This window comes from Anopheles darlingi, chromosome 3, assembly GCF_943734745.1.
Source record: "Anopheles darlingi chromosome 3, idAnoDarlMG_H_01, whole genome shotgun sequence".
Lineage (NCBI taxonomy): Eukaryota > Metazoa > Arthropoda > Insecta > Diptera > Culicidae > Anopheles > Anopheles darlingi.
This window is the reverse complement of record NC_064875.1, coordinates 3,411,385-3,424,927: the sequence shown is the minus strand read 5'-3', so window position 1 is coordinate 3,424,927 and position 13,543 is coordinate 3,411,385. Positions and strand designations below refer to the sequence as shown.

The 13,543-nt window shown below is 51.2% G+C and overlaps 5 protein-coding genes across 6 annotated transcripts; 3 read left to right on the top strand and 2 right to left on the bottom strand.

The window, feature by feature from the left end:
* The first annotated feature begins 45 nt into the window (after positions 1-45).
* LOC125953349 (ribose-5-phosphate isomerase) lies at positions 46-1,292 on the top strand. Its single transcript, XM_049682844.1, has 2 exons — positions 46-719; positions 781-1,292. Exons 1-2 carry the CDS (start codon positions 261-263, stop codon positions 1,168-1,170), a joined length of 849 nt encoding a protein of 282 aa, XP_049538801.1. The 5' UTR covers positions 46-260; the 3' UTR covers positions 1,171-1,292.
* On the bottom strand, positions 1,288-2,365 carry LOC125953355 (protein TEX261). Of its 2 annotated transcripts, XM_049682852.1 has the most exons (4): positions 2,348-2,365; positions 2,099-2,290; positions 1,578-1,991; positions 1,288-1,505 (listed from the first exon to the last, which is right to left on the bottom strand). In XM_049682852.1, the coding sequence occupies exons 2-4, from the start codon at positions 2,166-2,168 to the stop codon at positions 1,387-1,389; spliced, it is 603 nt and encodes a 200-aa protein (XP_049538809.1). In that variant the 5' UTR covers positions 2,169-2,290; positions 2,348-2,365; the 3' UTR covers positions 1,288-1,386. The 2 variants fall into 2 exon arrangements, with proteins under 2 accessions (XP_049538809.1, XP_049538808.1); XM_049682851.1 differs by having other exon boundaries at positions 2,099-2,355.
* Positions 2,366-3,113: 748 nt separating this feature from the next.
* Positions 3,114-5,581, top strand: LOC125958104 (uncharacterized). The gene is made up of 2 exons (XM_049691229.1): positions 3,114-3,139; positions 3,207-5,581. Exons 1-2 carry the CDS (start codon positions 3,114-3,116, stop codon positions 5,455-5,457), a joined length of 2,277 nt encoding a protein of 758 aa, XP_049547186.1. The 3' UTR covers positions 5,458-5,581.
* LOC125953352 (UPF0598 protein CG30010) lies at positions 5,453-6,333 on the bottom strand. The gene is made up of 3 exons (XM_049682849.1): positions 6,174-6,333; positions 5,900-6,107; positions 5,453-5,830 (listed from the first exon to the last, which is right to left on the bottom strand). The coding sequence occupies exons 1-3, from the start codon at positions 6,297-6,299 to the stop codon at positions 5,520-5,522; spliced, it is 645 nt and encodes a 214-aa protein (XP_049538806.1). The 5' UTR covers positions 6,300-6,333; the 3' UTR covers positions 5,453-5,519.
* A 131-nt stretch (positions 6,334-6,464) lies between these two features.
* Positions 6,465-13,382, top strand: LOC125953330 (protein rotatin homolog). The gene is made up of 8 exons (XM_049682822.1): positions 6,465-6,544; positions 6,615-6,805; positions 6,882-8,275; positions 8,340-8,435; positions 8,505-8,691; positions 8,770-11,719; positions 11,798-12,914; positions 12,987-13,382. Exons 1-8 carry the CDS (start codon positions 6,505-6,507, stop codon positions 13,354-13,356), a joined length of 6,345 nt encoding a protein of 2,114 aa, XP_049538779.1. The 5' UTR covers positions 6,465-6,504; the 3' UTR covers positions 13,357-13,382.
* Positions 13,383-13,543: the final 161 nt, after the last annotated feature.

Sequence of the window (13,543 nt, the reverse complement as noted above, 5' to 3'; positions counted from 1 at the left end):
TCGGAGTGCACAATCGTGGGTCAGAAATTTAAATATTCCTCCCTTTCATCGTTGGATTTCTGAATTTTCGGGATTTCAATTAATTAAATAAAAGTCCTTTATCATCATCGCAAAAATCTGAACCGTGATCGTGTGGGAGGATTCTCGGTCTCTTTCGCGTAAGGACCTAGCAACGCGTGGTTGAGCGTCACGTCAGGCGGACGCCATTCCGGTTTGATCGATAATAATTTCGCGTAAAAATAAGGCGGTGTGTGGTTCTTATGCTAGGAAGGCCTCTGCGACGATTGCTGCCAGCTTTGTTCGTTCACAGCAACACCGGCAAACCGGCACTTGGACTCATCGTTGCTAAGGACTACCAGCGGTTCCTAACTACCTCAGTCTCCTCGACGAACGACAAACGAATGTCGCTGGAAGCTGCAAAACGGAGTGCCGCGTACAAGGCGGTCGATGAGTACGTTAAGGACGACACAGTCGTAGGTATCGGATCGGGCTCGACCGTGGTTTACGCGGTGTTACGGATTGCCGAGCGAGTGAAGGCCGAAGGACTGCAACTGGTGTGCATACCGACGAGCTTCCAGGCCCGGCAGCTTATCATCGAGAATGGGCTGGTGCTGGGCGATTTGGAAAGCAATCCGCAACTGGACTGTGCCATCGACGGAGCCGACGAGGTGGACGCACAGATGGTGCTGATCAAGGGTGGCGGTGGTTGTCTGCTGCAGGTAGGTGCAAGTCTGCTGGAAGTGGAAGAAGTCCTTTTGTAATCCCATTTTTATTCGATAGGAAAAGATCGTAGCATCCTGTGCCGATCGGTTCGTGGTCATTGCGGACTATACGAAGGATTCCACTCGTTTGGGCCAGCAGTACGACAAGGGCATCCCCATTGAGGTGGTCCCCATGGCGTACGTACCGATACGGGACCGCATAGGCGCCAGTTTCGGAGGTAGTCTCAAGCTGCGTATGGCCATCGCAAAGGCAGGTCCGGTTGTGACGGATAATGGCAACTTTATTCTGGATTGGCACTTTGAGGACGACAAGGATCACGATTGGGATGCAGTGAACCGTGAGATAATGATGATTCCTGGCGTTGTCGAGACGGGCCTGTTCGTTGGAATGGCCAACAAGGCCTACTTCGGGCAGTCCGATGGTTCGGTGACGGAGCGCGGCTCTTAATGTGAACGGCCGGCCTTATATTTGCTATTTTTTCCATTTTTTTATTCACTTCTGCCTGTGTCCTCCAATTCTGTTCGCAGCCGGGAGGTTATACAATCGTAATAAATAGCATTAAAACGGGAGCGGAACTATCGTACAAACGGGTTGGTGGGTTGGGAAAGGGGGCTAAGAAAAAGAGGGAAAACGCGCCCAGTTGAAGCGCCTAACAAAAACAGTCTAGAAGGATTTCTTATTACGCTCCGGTAGAAGCGTTTCCTTCGCGTACGTAAACAGCGATAGTAATCCTGCCTTTTTCCTGCTCGAGAAGTAGTTCGTCACCACGTCATCAGTGCCACCTGGAAATGGGAAAGCGAACGGTTTAATGAAACTATGGCCATAGGCATCTGGACAACGAGGACGAGCATTACCTAGTAGATGTGTTCGTTCATTGCTTGTCGGCAGCACGTTATCATTCGCAGATAGTGAAACGAACAGGGCGAATGGTACAAGCCACAGACAGAGTGTAAAGTACGCCATCACCTCCGTGAATGCATGGTACTGCACTTGGAAGTACACAAACGCCAGGTAATGGTTCACTAGCAGCAATATCACAGCACCGAGGAATGCGGGCGACAGGAATCGCACGTACGGAAAATCGGTCAGAATGAAGGCATGCAGCAGTTGACTGCCGAGCCCGCACAGGACCATTGACCAGGGAAAACTCTCAGTGAAGATAAAGACCACGTACAGTGTGGCCGTCCCCAGGACCAGGTAGCTGATAACCTTCTTTGCGACCACCGTGTACTCTTCCACCAGTTCCGCCAGATAGTAAAGCCCAGCAGCTGCAAAGGAAACGAGGGCCACGGTACAGGACACCCGGAGAGGGTTCGGTAGATTATTATTCTATTTTATGGCTGGCTTCCAAGTAACCTTGAAGTTATTTACGTACCGATTGAGACGGTTATGAAGCAGATCTGCACCAGCAGCGAAACGTAGCTAAGCAGGCCGAGAAAGGACATGATTTCGTGTGGTTCCCTCGATTGCCAGGTGCGATTGTGACGAGGTACGAGACACTCGATGAGCGAGGAGTTGTGTTAATGGCGCAACACACTCGTCCTTATAGATGCATCGCTTCCTGTGGCTGCAGGTGTGGTACGTAATGAGAAATTAGAATAATCCTTGCTCTTTTCGGACTTACGCGGTTCGCGGTTTCCACGTTTGACAGAAACTTGCCACCAAAACATTCTGCCCTTCGGGAACGGCACTTACGCGAGAAAAGTAAACAAGTCGCGCTTCCCGTCTCGCTTACGCTCGTTTGGTGCAAGAGAGACGACGAGATCAAGGTACTTTAAAAAGACAGGTAGCTTTATCCAGAACAAATCCTCGATCGTATTTTAGAAAAAACTTCAGAGTTTGACATTCACGGGATGGTGGGATGTTTACTTCGGGAACGCTCTTTTCGGAGCTGTTTTCGCTTTTCTGTGGTATTACGACAGTTCAAATTCACGAAAAGTGGCACGAAAGTTGAAGTTTATGCAAATATTCCCAAAATTCTTTCAATACTTTCAATATGGTATCGGTCCGTAGGTCTTGCCACCCGGCCTAGAACAAGAGCTAGCTAGCGTTCCTGGACCGTGCTCACTCGCTGTAAAACACAACTCGGTCGCTCGAATGATCTTAAATAGAGAGATGAATCATTTAAACATTCGAAAAAGAGTGAAATCAGGTACTTTCCCTGATAAAACCACCAAACTTCCCCACATCTTCTTCTTCTTCTTCTTGAAACTCACGTGGTTTTGTTGAAAAAAGCGCCCTGCTATGAATGTCAAACAAATTGAAAATGGTGACCTGTCAAAGCGGTTAAGAAGCTACCTGTCTTTTTAAAGTACCTTGGACGAGATTCGCATCGAGTCGAGGTTGGCAGCACTGCCGGTTTGTTTTGAATCGGCAGGCCGGCCTGGAAGATGGAGGCCTTCAGGAATCTGGATTGGTAAAGTAAAGTAAAGAGAAATAGTGGAATATAAACTAATATCTACGATTTCTATCGCTAACTCTAGGTCCAGAAACAACCCGCTACCTGAACGAGTTTTGTACGAACAGTATTTGGTCGATTTGTGCGATTTTCCAGATGATATTTTCAACTTGCACATCGACGAGATCGATCCCGTGCACGAGGTGAAGAATAGAGCGATCGATGACGGTAATCAGCAGGTCCCGGAGCTACCAACAGATCCCCGTACCGGTGAAACGGTTAAACAGCTTACGATTGACACGACCAAGTCGTTGCGGATGTTCAACCGCTTTCCCTCCGGATCGGTACTGCACCGTAACGAACATCAGCTCTGCCTAACGACTCTGAACAAGCTAAACATGCGGCTTCCGATGACCGACAAAAAGGATGAGAAGAGCTTGCGCATCTATCACGAGTTAATGAAGAAGCTTGCTCCGGAGCGCGATATGTTTGAGCAGTTCGTGCGTAACCACTTTATGACGAATTTGCTGTGGCGTGTGAAGACGATATCGGCGCCGTTGAACACGCTGCTGGTCGATTTGTGGCGGTGGAAGGCGAATCGCTGGTTGCAACAGCTCGGTACCACGAGCTACCCCAGCACCAGCTACCAGCTGATGACGGCCGTTGCCTCGGTGAGCTACTACGAGCACGAGAAAGGCGTGAACTTTGTACCATTTGAATCGGAGCAAAGCGTGATCGAGACAGGTGACGTTAGGCGGCTGTTTCCGGAAAACGTATTCAGCTGTAGCACGCTTCTACGATCACATCGTATCATGGAGCGGTTCCGTGATGAATGGTGTGCACTACGGGATGCGAAACGACAGTCAAACGCACGTGCAGCCGTCGAAACAATGCTGGAACATCAGCCGGAAATCTCGGTCGTGCTATCAGCCAGCTCGGTAGCGTTGCTGTTGAATGAGAAACGGAACAGTGAGGAAGAGTGGACGATTCCGTTTCGTCTAACGATGGTGGCGGGTCGTAAAGTACTAACCGTGGACAGTAAGCTGCCACCGGTGAAGCTGTCGACGCCAGCTAGAAACGCCAAGGCTCACCGTCTACTGGTGAAGAGCTTTACGACCTTTCTACAAACCGACCACTACGGAACGCCGGCCGTTAGTGAGGGGGAGCAAAAGGATACGCCACCCAATGCACCCACCAACCAGCAACCCGAGCAGCAGTACAGGGCTGTTCGATGTGACGAGTACATGAAGAAGGTGGAGGAATCCGTGAGGCAGGCGCTCGACAAACGGCAACACGAAAATCGCTTCTATCAGCTGTGGAAGCTGACGGACGAACAATCGGACGAAGAGCAGGCTGTGCTGATTGACTTTCGGCAAGATTTCTACCAGACGCTTCGCAAAACCCGACTCTTTATGAACCTTTCGGTGAAGTTGGAGCATCAGCCGGAATTTGGAGCAGAACAGATGACCAAGGCAGAGCTGCTACACGAATGGGCCCGCCAGCTATTACGGCCGAACTCAAAGACCTTACGGATACGCCTCGATCCCGTAACGCACCGGATGATTTCGAGCCATTATCTCGAGCTGCGTGATATCGAGGAGGAACTGTTGCGTTTGTACGGGGTTAAACCGCGGCATCTAATCACCAGCATGTGGGGTACGCTGCGGCGCTTGCAGCTCTTCCCAGTTGGCTCGTATCTGCTGCATCGCGACGAACGGACGGTACAGGGATGGTCCGTGTATACCGAGGTAGGTCGCGAGCGTGGGCAACAGTTAAACCCGAACGCGGTCGTATACGATCTCAGGACGCGATTGCACGCGATAGAGTACGACCTGCCACCACTCGAGCAGTACGATTGGATACCGATCGACAAGTGTTTCATAACGCAAGTGCACCGCGAAGGTTCGATTCTACCGTGCAGCTTCCCACACTGGACCCCCGTTCGGCAGTTGAATACGCGCGAGAAACTTAAACCCAACAAGAAACCGAGCACCGTCGATCAGCAGAGTGCAATACAGCAACGACGGGTAAAGAAGGGCAAACAGCAAACGAAAAATCTTAAGCGCAGGGAAAAGCTGAAGCTGCTCCAGCAGGAAAAGGCGAAAAAGGAAAGGTTACTACACACGCTTAGCCAGTATGCCCCGTACGAAGGGCCGTCCAACTCCGGCACCGGTTCTCGCGGTTTTGCTAAGATGGCTACAACCGCGGGGCCGCCTAGCTCGACCGAAGGAACGCCAACGTTACTCAAGGATGCCGTAATGGCACAACAACCCGTAGACTACAACAGTTACCAGTTGTACGCCGGGCTTCCACCAGGCAATGGGCCACAACAATGAATAAACGTGAGTTTATGGAAAGAAAAAAGGTATCTAATCACGGCGGTATATCACATTTAGTTTCAGCATTGAACATTCGCTTCTGATTGCACGCGGCGTCCGATATACGTATTCTGCCACCACTTTTGATCCAGCTCATGGTTCGTACTGCTCCACAGGAAGTGTGTTGGTGGGTGATCCTCGCCGTTGCAGAATGTGAACGCGTTGCTCAGTTCGATCGCAAGCTTCGAACGAACAAGTCCGATCGAACCATAGCGCTCCGGTGCTGGATGATACACCCGACCACTGGCCGGAAACATGCAGATGCGATCTGGTTGCCACTCGACACTCAGCTTATCACTGGCGTGTGCATACGCTAGCCTTTCCTTGCCCTCTGAAACGGAACACGTGTGATGATTAGAGGATGCTGGCTGCCAACCTGACCTTTGAGCCTGATGCCTACCCCCATCTCGGACGATGTGTGTGAATACGATCGGTAGATCATCGCAGCGGATGTAGTTCCGCTCACGGCCACACACGGACAGGAAAGGAAACTCTTCCCGGTACCGCTCGGTATCGTTTAGCTTGAGGCGTTTGAAGAAGAACTCCAGAAATTGCTTCTCCTTGAAGCAGGAGGTGAAGTTCTTAATCCTTGCATCATCCAGAAAGAGCTGCCAACGATGGATAGATGGTTAATTTGCGCAGTTCACATGCGGGGGTACTTATTTCTAACTTACCATACCCTCGTGATCGATGTAGTAAAAGTACTCTCGTACTTTCGGTGCCGGTGATTGACCCTGCACGTAACTAACGGCCCGGCGGCCACCCAGCGATCCGGTGTTCCACAGTCTTCGCAGCAACATCTCGGAAACTCGGAAAAACACGGGAAATCAGCTGTTGCCGTCGTGGGACGTTCCCGAAGGGTCAGGCTTTTGACGTCACCGCAACGCATGTTTTGCTGCTCAAAATAACCGCCAAAAAAACGGAAATTGTTTGGCTGGTGGATTATTTAACGTTTTTCCTGGTTTTTCGTGAGTGTTTTATGAAGCTCCTCTCGTTCGTCGCACTATGGCCATCGTAATCAATCATGTGGCGTTGGAAAAACTTCGTAAGTAGGGTAGTGGGGTGGTGGGTGCCGTACGCTTGGGTTGATCCTGTGCTTTTCCTCCTCACAACAGTTCACGAGATTCAGGAAATTCGTGTGCGCGCCCTGCACGATATCGAGAACAAACTGAAACGGGCCCTGTGGGAGAATGTGGAGCTGTGCTTCAACGGAGCGGCGCTGTTCAAGAACCTTATTCGTTGGTTTGGCCAAAATCCGATCTGCGAGGAGGTGACGGTGCTGGAGTTGATGTCGTTGCTCCTGACGGTAAAGTAGACCATTTCTTGTGCGAATCAGAGCAACCTTTCCACATCAATTTCCATTTTATACACATCACCATCAGAGCAAATATGGAGATGAGATTGTGCAGTACTTCAGTGCGGATCGGATCTTGAAGGAACTGAACAAAATTCGTTGCCTCATCGAGGACAGCGCGGAACACGACGAGCTGTTGCAGCAGCTTATGAAGCAGGTGCGCGACATGAAGGCAACCGATCAGGCAACAGCTCCGAGGACAGCAGACAGTGTGAAGAGCATCGATCTGACCGAAGTGGCCAACAGTTTGGGTAGTTTGAAGCTGAACCACAGCGTAGATGTGGTTTCGGATAACACCAGGTTCCTGCGATCCGAGAACGATCCGACTTTCTATGTGACGTGCTGGGAAGCGCCTGCACCGAACGTAGCCAGTGTATTGCAATGCTTCAACGATTCCTTACGTACCGACGGGGACGAAGTGAATCTACAGCATGCCCTCAGCTTCCTCGCACCCTACATCCAGGATTATCCACCTGAGTTCTTTCTACAGCCTCCATACATCTTCCTGTCACTGCTGCGGTTGGTGTACGCACGCAAAGTATCGATCCGGAAGACGCTAGCGATGCTGTTGAAGTTGCTAGTTTCTCTTGAAAAGCGTATGGGCGAGAAGAAGCTTAGCGCGATGCATATCCCTAGCGAGAATGATGATCGCGAACCACACGCGGCCGATCGACGGAAGGTTCAGATATCGGTGAGCGGTTGTGTGTACGAGCTGTTTCAGCTTTGTCTCGAACTCTCCAAGGAACTGTCGAGCGATCTGGACATGGGTTCGTCGAATATGGTCTTCCTGGTGGTGTTCCAGCTGACGGCTCTGGTCGGACAGGATGAAACTTTCCCCACGCAGCGGTACATTGAACTGCGGCGTGAGATGGGCTACCTGATCAAACACTACAGGCAGGAATGGGAATCTAATATGTCCTCGGTAACGGCCCGCATTCGCTACCTGATCAGTCTACAGAATCTGCTCAATTTCGTATACGCCGAGAAGGACCTCCACTTGGAAGAGGGTCCACCAGTATCGGCCCTCGTCCATGGAGAAAGGCACCCGGCGAACCAGTACAATCCGGCTGACTACGCGATAACGCTCAACTCGACCGGCCATCGCCAGGCGTTGGATGAACTGGATGGTGTGTGGATGAACGAGCTGCATCTGGCACAGCTCGATTATTCGCTCCAGTTCGCTTGCGAGGAAATGTACACCCGCCTATGGGTGCCAGCCTTCGTCGAGCGGAATCCGATCGTCTGCACACTCGCTACTATACGAGAAGAGCTCGAACCAGCCGTGCAGTTGCTTCGCGATGGTATTACCAACTTCGAAGGAGACGAAGCGGAGCTGTTGGGCCTCGCACACGAAGCAATCGGCACGCTGCATCTGCACCGATCCATTGAGCTTGTACGAACGATCATGAAAACGGTTGGCAGGTTAGTTGTTGGGGTTTCCTTAGTCTCCTTCCGGTGTTATGAGGATTTCGATTTCTGTTTTCAGCTGCGCCCGATCGATGACCGAGGATGAACCAGTGCGAGACCTGATGGAATCCATAACACTCCGTCTGTTGGCACATGGCGATGAAGAGATACGATGGTATGAGTACAGATAGGCCGTTAGGGATACTCGAATTCATCTCTGGTCACAACTTTTCGTTTTTCTTAGTGAGGCTTACGAGTTGTGCACGGGAATGATGAAGGATTTCATTGGACAGCTGGACGAAGGTGCGATTCTCACACGTCGTAGCCTGTTTTCGAAGACCGCTCCTAAACTACGATCGCTTGGCATTCCTCTTTCGCTAGAGATCCTTACAGAAATCACCTGCTTTGGCTATCCTAGTGCTAATGTTCGGGTAATCTACCGCTAAGGTATGGTTCTAGGATTCGCTGGATCTCACACATCTCTCTTCCACTTTAACCTTTCTCCGTAGATTCATCGATGCGCCGAAACGATGCTGCTGTTCCTGTGCAATTCGCGTGCATTTTTGCATGAAAAATGGGCGGATGTGCAGGAGATTCTTTTACCGATGGCACCATTACTGCAGCTCGCTACGATCGGAGCGCACGAGACGACACTACGCAAAGCGGTGATGGGGCTATTTCATCCAGACTGTGAACTACCGCTGCTCGACGTCTTGCAGGGGAATTTACGAATGTTGTACCACGAGGACGGTAGCGTACGCGAGGAAGCATTGACGCGGGTATTGTTTCTGCTCAGTTCGACCGGTAGGGCAGGTCGATTCGTGCCTCGGATCGAGAACGTTAGCGATACCATACCGAATGGGTTGTGCCTGCTGAAGCTTCGCTACGATCCGGCCAAGCATTTGTCGACAGATGTGTATGAAGTGAGCGCTGTTCGGCCCCTGCTCGATACGCTTGAACAGGAGGACGGGGATCCAGGTCTGCGCCGCAGTGCTCTGGTACAGCTGAACGTGATGGCCGAGGATCCGCTGTTATGTGAGCTGATTCACAACGCATCCGGCTGGCCGTTGGTACTGAAGGCGCTCTATAATGCACTGCAGGAGAACCACTTGCTGGATTATCCGGATACGGCCATTCCGGCCGTGGGCATACTGACCAAGCTTTGCTTCACTGTCACTAGCTTCCGACGCTTTCTCGGTACAAACGAAACGGCGTACGAACTGGTCGTACGATCGTTGCTTGCTTTCCACCACATGCCAGTGTTTCGGGTGGAATGCTGCGCGCTGCTCTATCTGATGCTATTTGCCGACTGTTCGCTGGGAGGAGGACGTACCATCTCACTGCCACGCCTGTGTGAAACCAGCTCCTTTCGCATCCCCTTCGTATGTGAGTTTCACTGGCGCAACAGTCCCTTCCGCCGGATAAGCCCGCTTGAGGAACTAGTTCTTGGAGGGCAGACGGTGCAACATGAGCCTCGATCGAGTGCACCGGCAGGTGAGAGCATCTTGCAGTTAAGACATAACACGCTATCTTTGTCGACTGTCGAACCGACGCACCGAGAATCGATCCTGCGCTTGATACGATTCACCTTTGCCGATCTGTGGTTTGATGGTTCGATCGCTAAGCTTTTGCATCAAGCGTCGTCTGATCGGCGATCGTCTTCGAAAGGCATCCAAGAACAAGACGATAGCCTTGCCTCGATCGCATATGGCAGTGAAAAGTCTGCAACGGACGGCAGCAGTATACAGTCGCTTCGTTTCGCTAGCTCGCTCCGTTTAACCAAGCAAGACCTACAAGTGGTGAAGATCAGTAATTTTGCTACTCGATTCCGCTGGAGTTTGCGTAGCTTATCGGGAGCCAAATCACACTCGGAGGTGTTCGGTGCGCTGGCAGTGTTCGAAAGTAATCTAATGCTCCCGATATCAACTGATCGCTGTCCAACGGAACTGCTGATCAAAGCATTGAAACGTTTCCTACTTACACCACCATGTACACAAACCGATCAGCTGCTGCTGATCGAGGTAATCAGCATGGTGGGCGATCTCATACAGCTGCGCAATCGGCAGATCCTCGATTGGGTGCTCGAGCTGCTTGCCAACGATGGAAACGTGTTTTTCCACGTCCTTCGCTCAGAGAGCACCATCGACGAGCTGTTCGGTAACGTGACGGATCTGCTGCGCCTCGTGTTACTGATGGTCGAGTGGCGTGGTGAGGAGGAGAAGCTGACCAAGGCTGTCGCGCCCGGTATTAACTGGATAATTGTGCTGTTTGGTATCGTAACCCAACAGCTGGACACGGGGCTGCACAAGTGTGAGCTATCGAGAATTATTCCACTGATGAAACTGTTGCGCGTGTTGGTCGAACGGTCCGACCCAGAGAGTTTCTCGGGATCAGAGTTAATCGTTAAGCTGCTTCTATACATCAGACATATTCGCTCGACCAGCTACACTGGATCGACTATCGTGCGATTGTGCCTGATCGCGATAGCGAATCTGCTCGAACAGCAGCGTCTCGTTGCTGAGGCAGTGAAGATCACGTGGAAAGCATCGCAGCTCAAAACGCTCTCTACGCAATGCGGTCATAGCAGTGCGTTGGTACGGTCTTGTGCTTGGAATGTGCTAGCGAAGATCAGTTGCACGCTCGAAGGAGCTAGCGCGATCGTGAAAGATTGTGCTTACCTTCCGGGGGGAATACACGCGAGCTGCTTGAGCACGTTGCTTGATGGCCGTGAAGCGGCATTGGTAAAGGAAGCTGCAGCTGGACTGTTAGTTTGCCTGTTTTCGCATCGCGTTGGCAAAGATGGACCATTGTATCTGGCCGTGCAACCGGTTGACCTGCGAGCCAAAACCGAACTAGAGCCGCAGGATCCACTGCAGACTGTGCTAAAGTTACTGGCCAAGCAACGCTTCTTCGAGGATTCCGTGCGCTCGTTGGATCACTTTACTGCGCGCGACACAATGGACACTTTCGGCGAGTGTGATACCATTACGCTCATTACGCCCGAGGTAGTAAAGGGTTACGCTATGATCTATCGGTCGCTGGTAGAGCTGAACGCTTCCGGTTTTGTGACGATACTGCGGGAGAAAGGCTGCCTGCAGGGGCTGATGGATTGCGTTTCAAAGGTTCCTCTGAAACCGACACGTGCTGCATTGCTGATGGTGGCTGAAGTGTGTGCCCTGCTGGTGCAATGCATGGAGGAAACACACGAGCGATCCGCCATTGAAGAGTTGGTGAAGCTGAATCAGGCGTTTGTTGGAGGGATTACTTATCTCCTGGATCCTGCTGTGTATGAGGCGCTCGATGAGGGGACGGAATACGTGATGCAGCGTACGGCTAGTGGCATTATGCGTATTCTGTGCACCCTTGCTGGTTCCCAACTCATCAACTGTGTGCTCGCTCAGCTGGATGTGAAACCTATCGTACGGCTGATCGAAACCGGCATCAGAAGCAAACAGTCAGGTAAGTTAGATCGCGCGTCTGGTCCACATTTGATCTAGAATATGTATTCCTAATGCCGTTTTCTCTTCCTCTGCACAGCATACCAGCTGATTTGTCTTAAATTCGTTCTACAAATGGTGATCTCGTCCGACATGGGTACATCATCGACGTCCGAATTTCCGTCATTCTTGGCGCATCTGGAATCCATTGACGTGCTGGAGCAGAACAACATCCCAGGGAACACATCCGCGTGGAACTACCGAGACAAGCTACCGAGTGAAGACTCCGACGAAGACGATATGGAAAACTTGAATCCTAATCGGCGTCCAACGTCAACGAAAGATGTCGTCAAAGGGCTGACCGAAACACAGACTGGTACCAATGTCGGCATAACGGCGGCCAATAGTGGCACGGGTCGCATATTTGCGGCTCTACTTCATCAGTTCCTTTTCGTCAATTCGCGCGACATGCCGGGTATGAACGTTATCCTGGCGAGTACGGTGGAAAAGCGGACACTCTATTCAACCATTCAAACATTGCTACGCCTCTCGGTACACTGTCGGCGTGTGGCTTGGGACCAACGACTACTAACGACCGTCATTGATCGCTTCAATACAGTCCACGAGGGACTGCTTGGGCGCCTCAGCTATCCTGAGTTCGTTCGGCGTAATGGCGAATCTAAGAAGCTTCCCGTAATAGAGGAACTATCCGGGCTGATTAGTCTTCTATCGGCCTGGTTTAGCAATGCGGAAGATGTGTTGCTACTTGAACGAGATCAGATCGGTCAGCTATGTCGCATCGTGTTGCAGTACTGGCCCTGGCTCAGCCACAACCACGAGCTGGAGGTGGACTTTATGTGCGCCTTAGCTTTCCTCACTGAGAGTTCAATCGTAGTTTGCAAATCACTGGTGGGCTCATTCAGTGGGTATCCCCACAGCATCCTTAAGTTGCTCATCGCCACGGTGACCAGTGAAACGGGACGCGTCAAGGGACCGAAGTGCGATCTTCGATTGCTAGGCGTCGTCCTGCGCGTGCTGGGTAACTGCTGCAGCTGTCAGGAGGGTCGTAGCACGATCGGAAAGCTTAACGTGATCGACAACATCAGCAAGCTGCATCCGAGCGTGACGAAGCTCCAGAAACCGTGGGTCGAAGTGACCCGCCTGTGGCTCGAATTCTGGGAGATCTACACGCGCTACAGTGACGTGAGCGAAGTGCGGTAAATCATAATACCGATGGCTTCAGTTGATTGTGCCTTTTCTAAACATGCACTTGAATGTCTTCCACACAGGCATCTGACGGTTCTGGGAGCTCTATTCCGTAAATCGAACGCCGAATTGCGCCTGCTATCGCTCTCCATCCTACGCAATCTGTCGTTCGTACCGGCGAACCGCATTGCGCTGCTATCTTCGTCCGATTGCATGTTCATGCTGCAAACCTCCCTTCAGCAAACGAATCAGGATAAGCAGTTGATCGCCGCAGTAACGATTTGGAAATTGATCGCCAATAATCATAAAGGGCGGGCGGCGGTGAAGAGCAGTCCACTGGTACGCATGACCGTAGCGCTCTCGAAGCATTACGCACTGCAGGCTGCGAACAGCGCGGTGGACAAGGAGCTATGGAATGTGCTGTCTACGGTGCGGCATATTTTGGAGGCTTAGCATTTTATGGTTGATGAAGGTAAAGTGTTAATGATAAGGTATTTGCTGCATAGTAGACATGTTTGAAATATTCGTTATATTCGTCCCCCGGCGTGGATAAATACACTAATTAAAAGAAAAATAACGCATATGGATCAATAATCTTTTTAATGTTATCAATAATTGCAGGTTTAATTACAGTCACAGG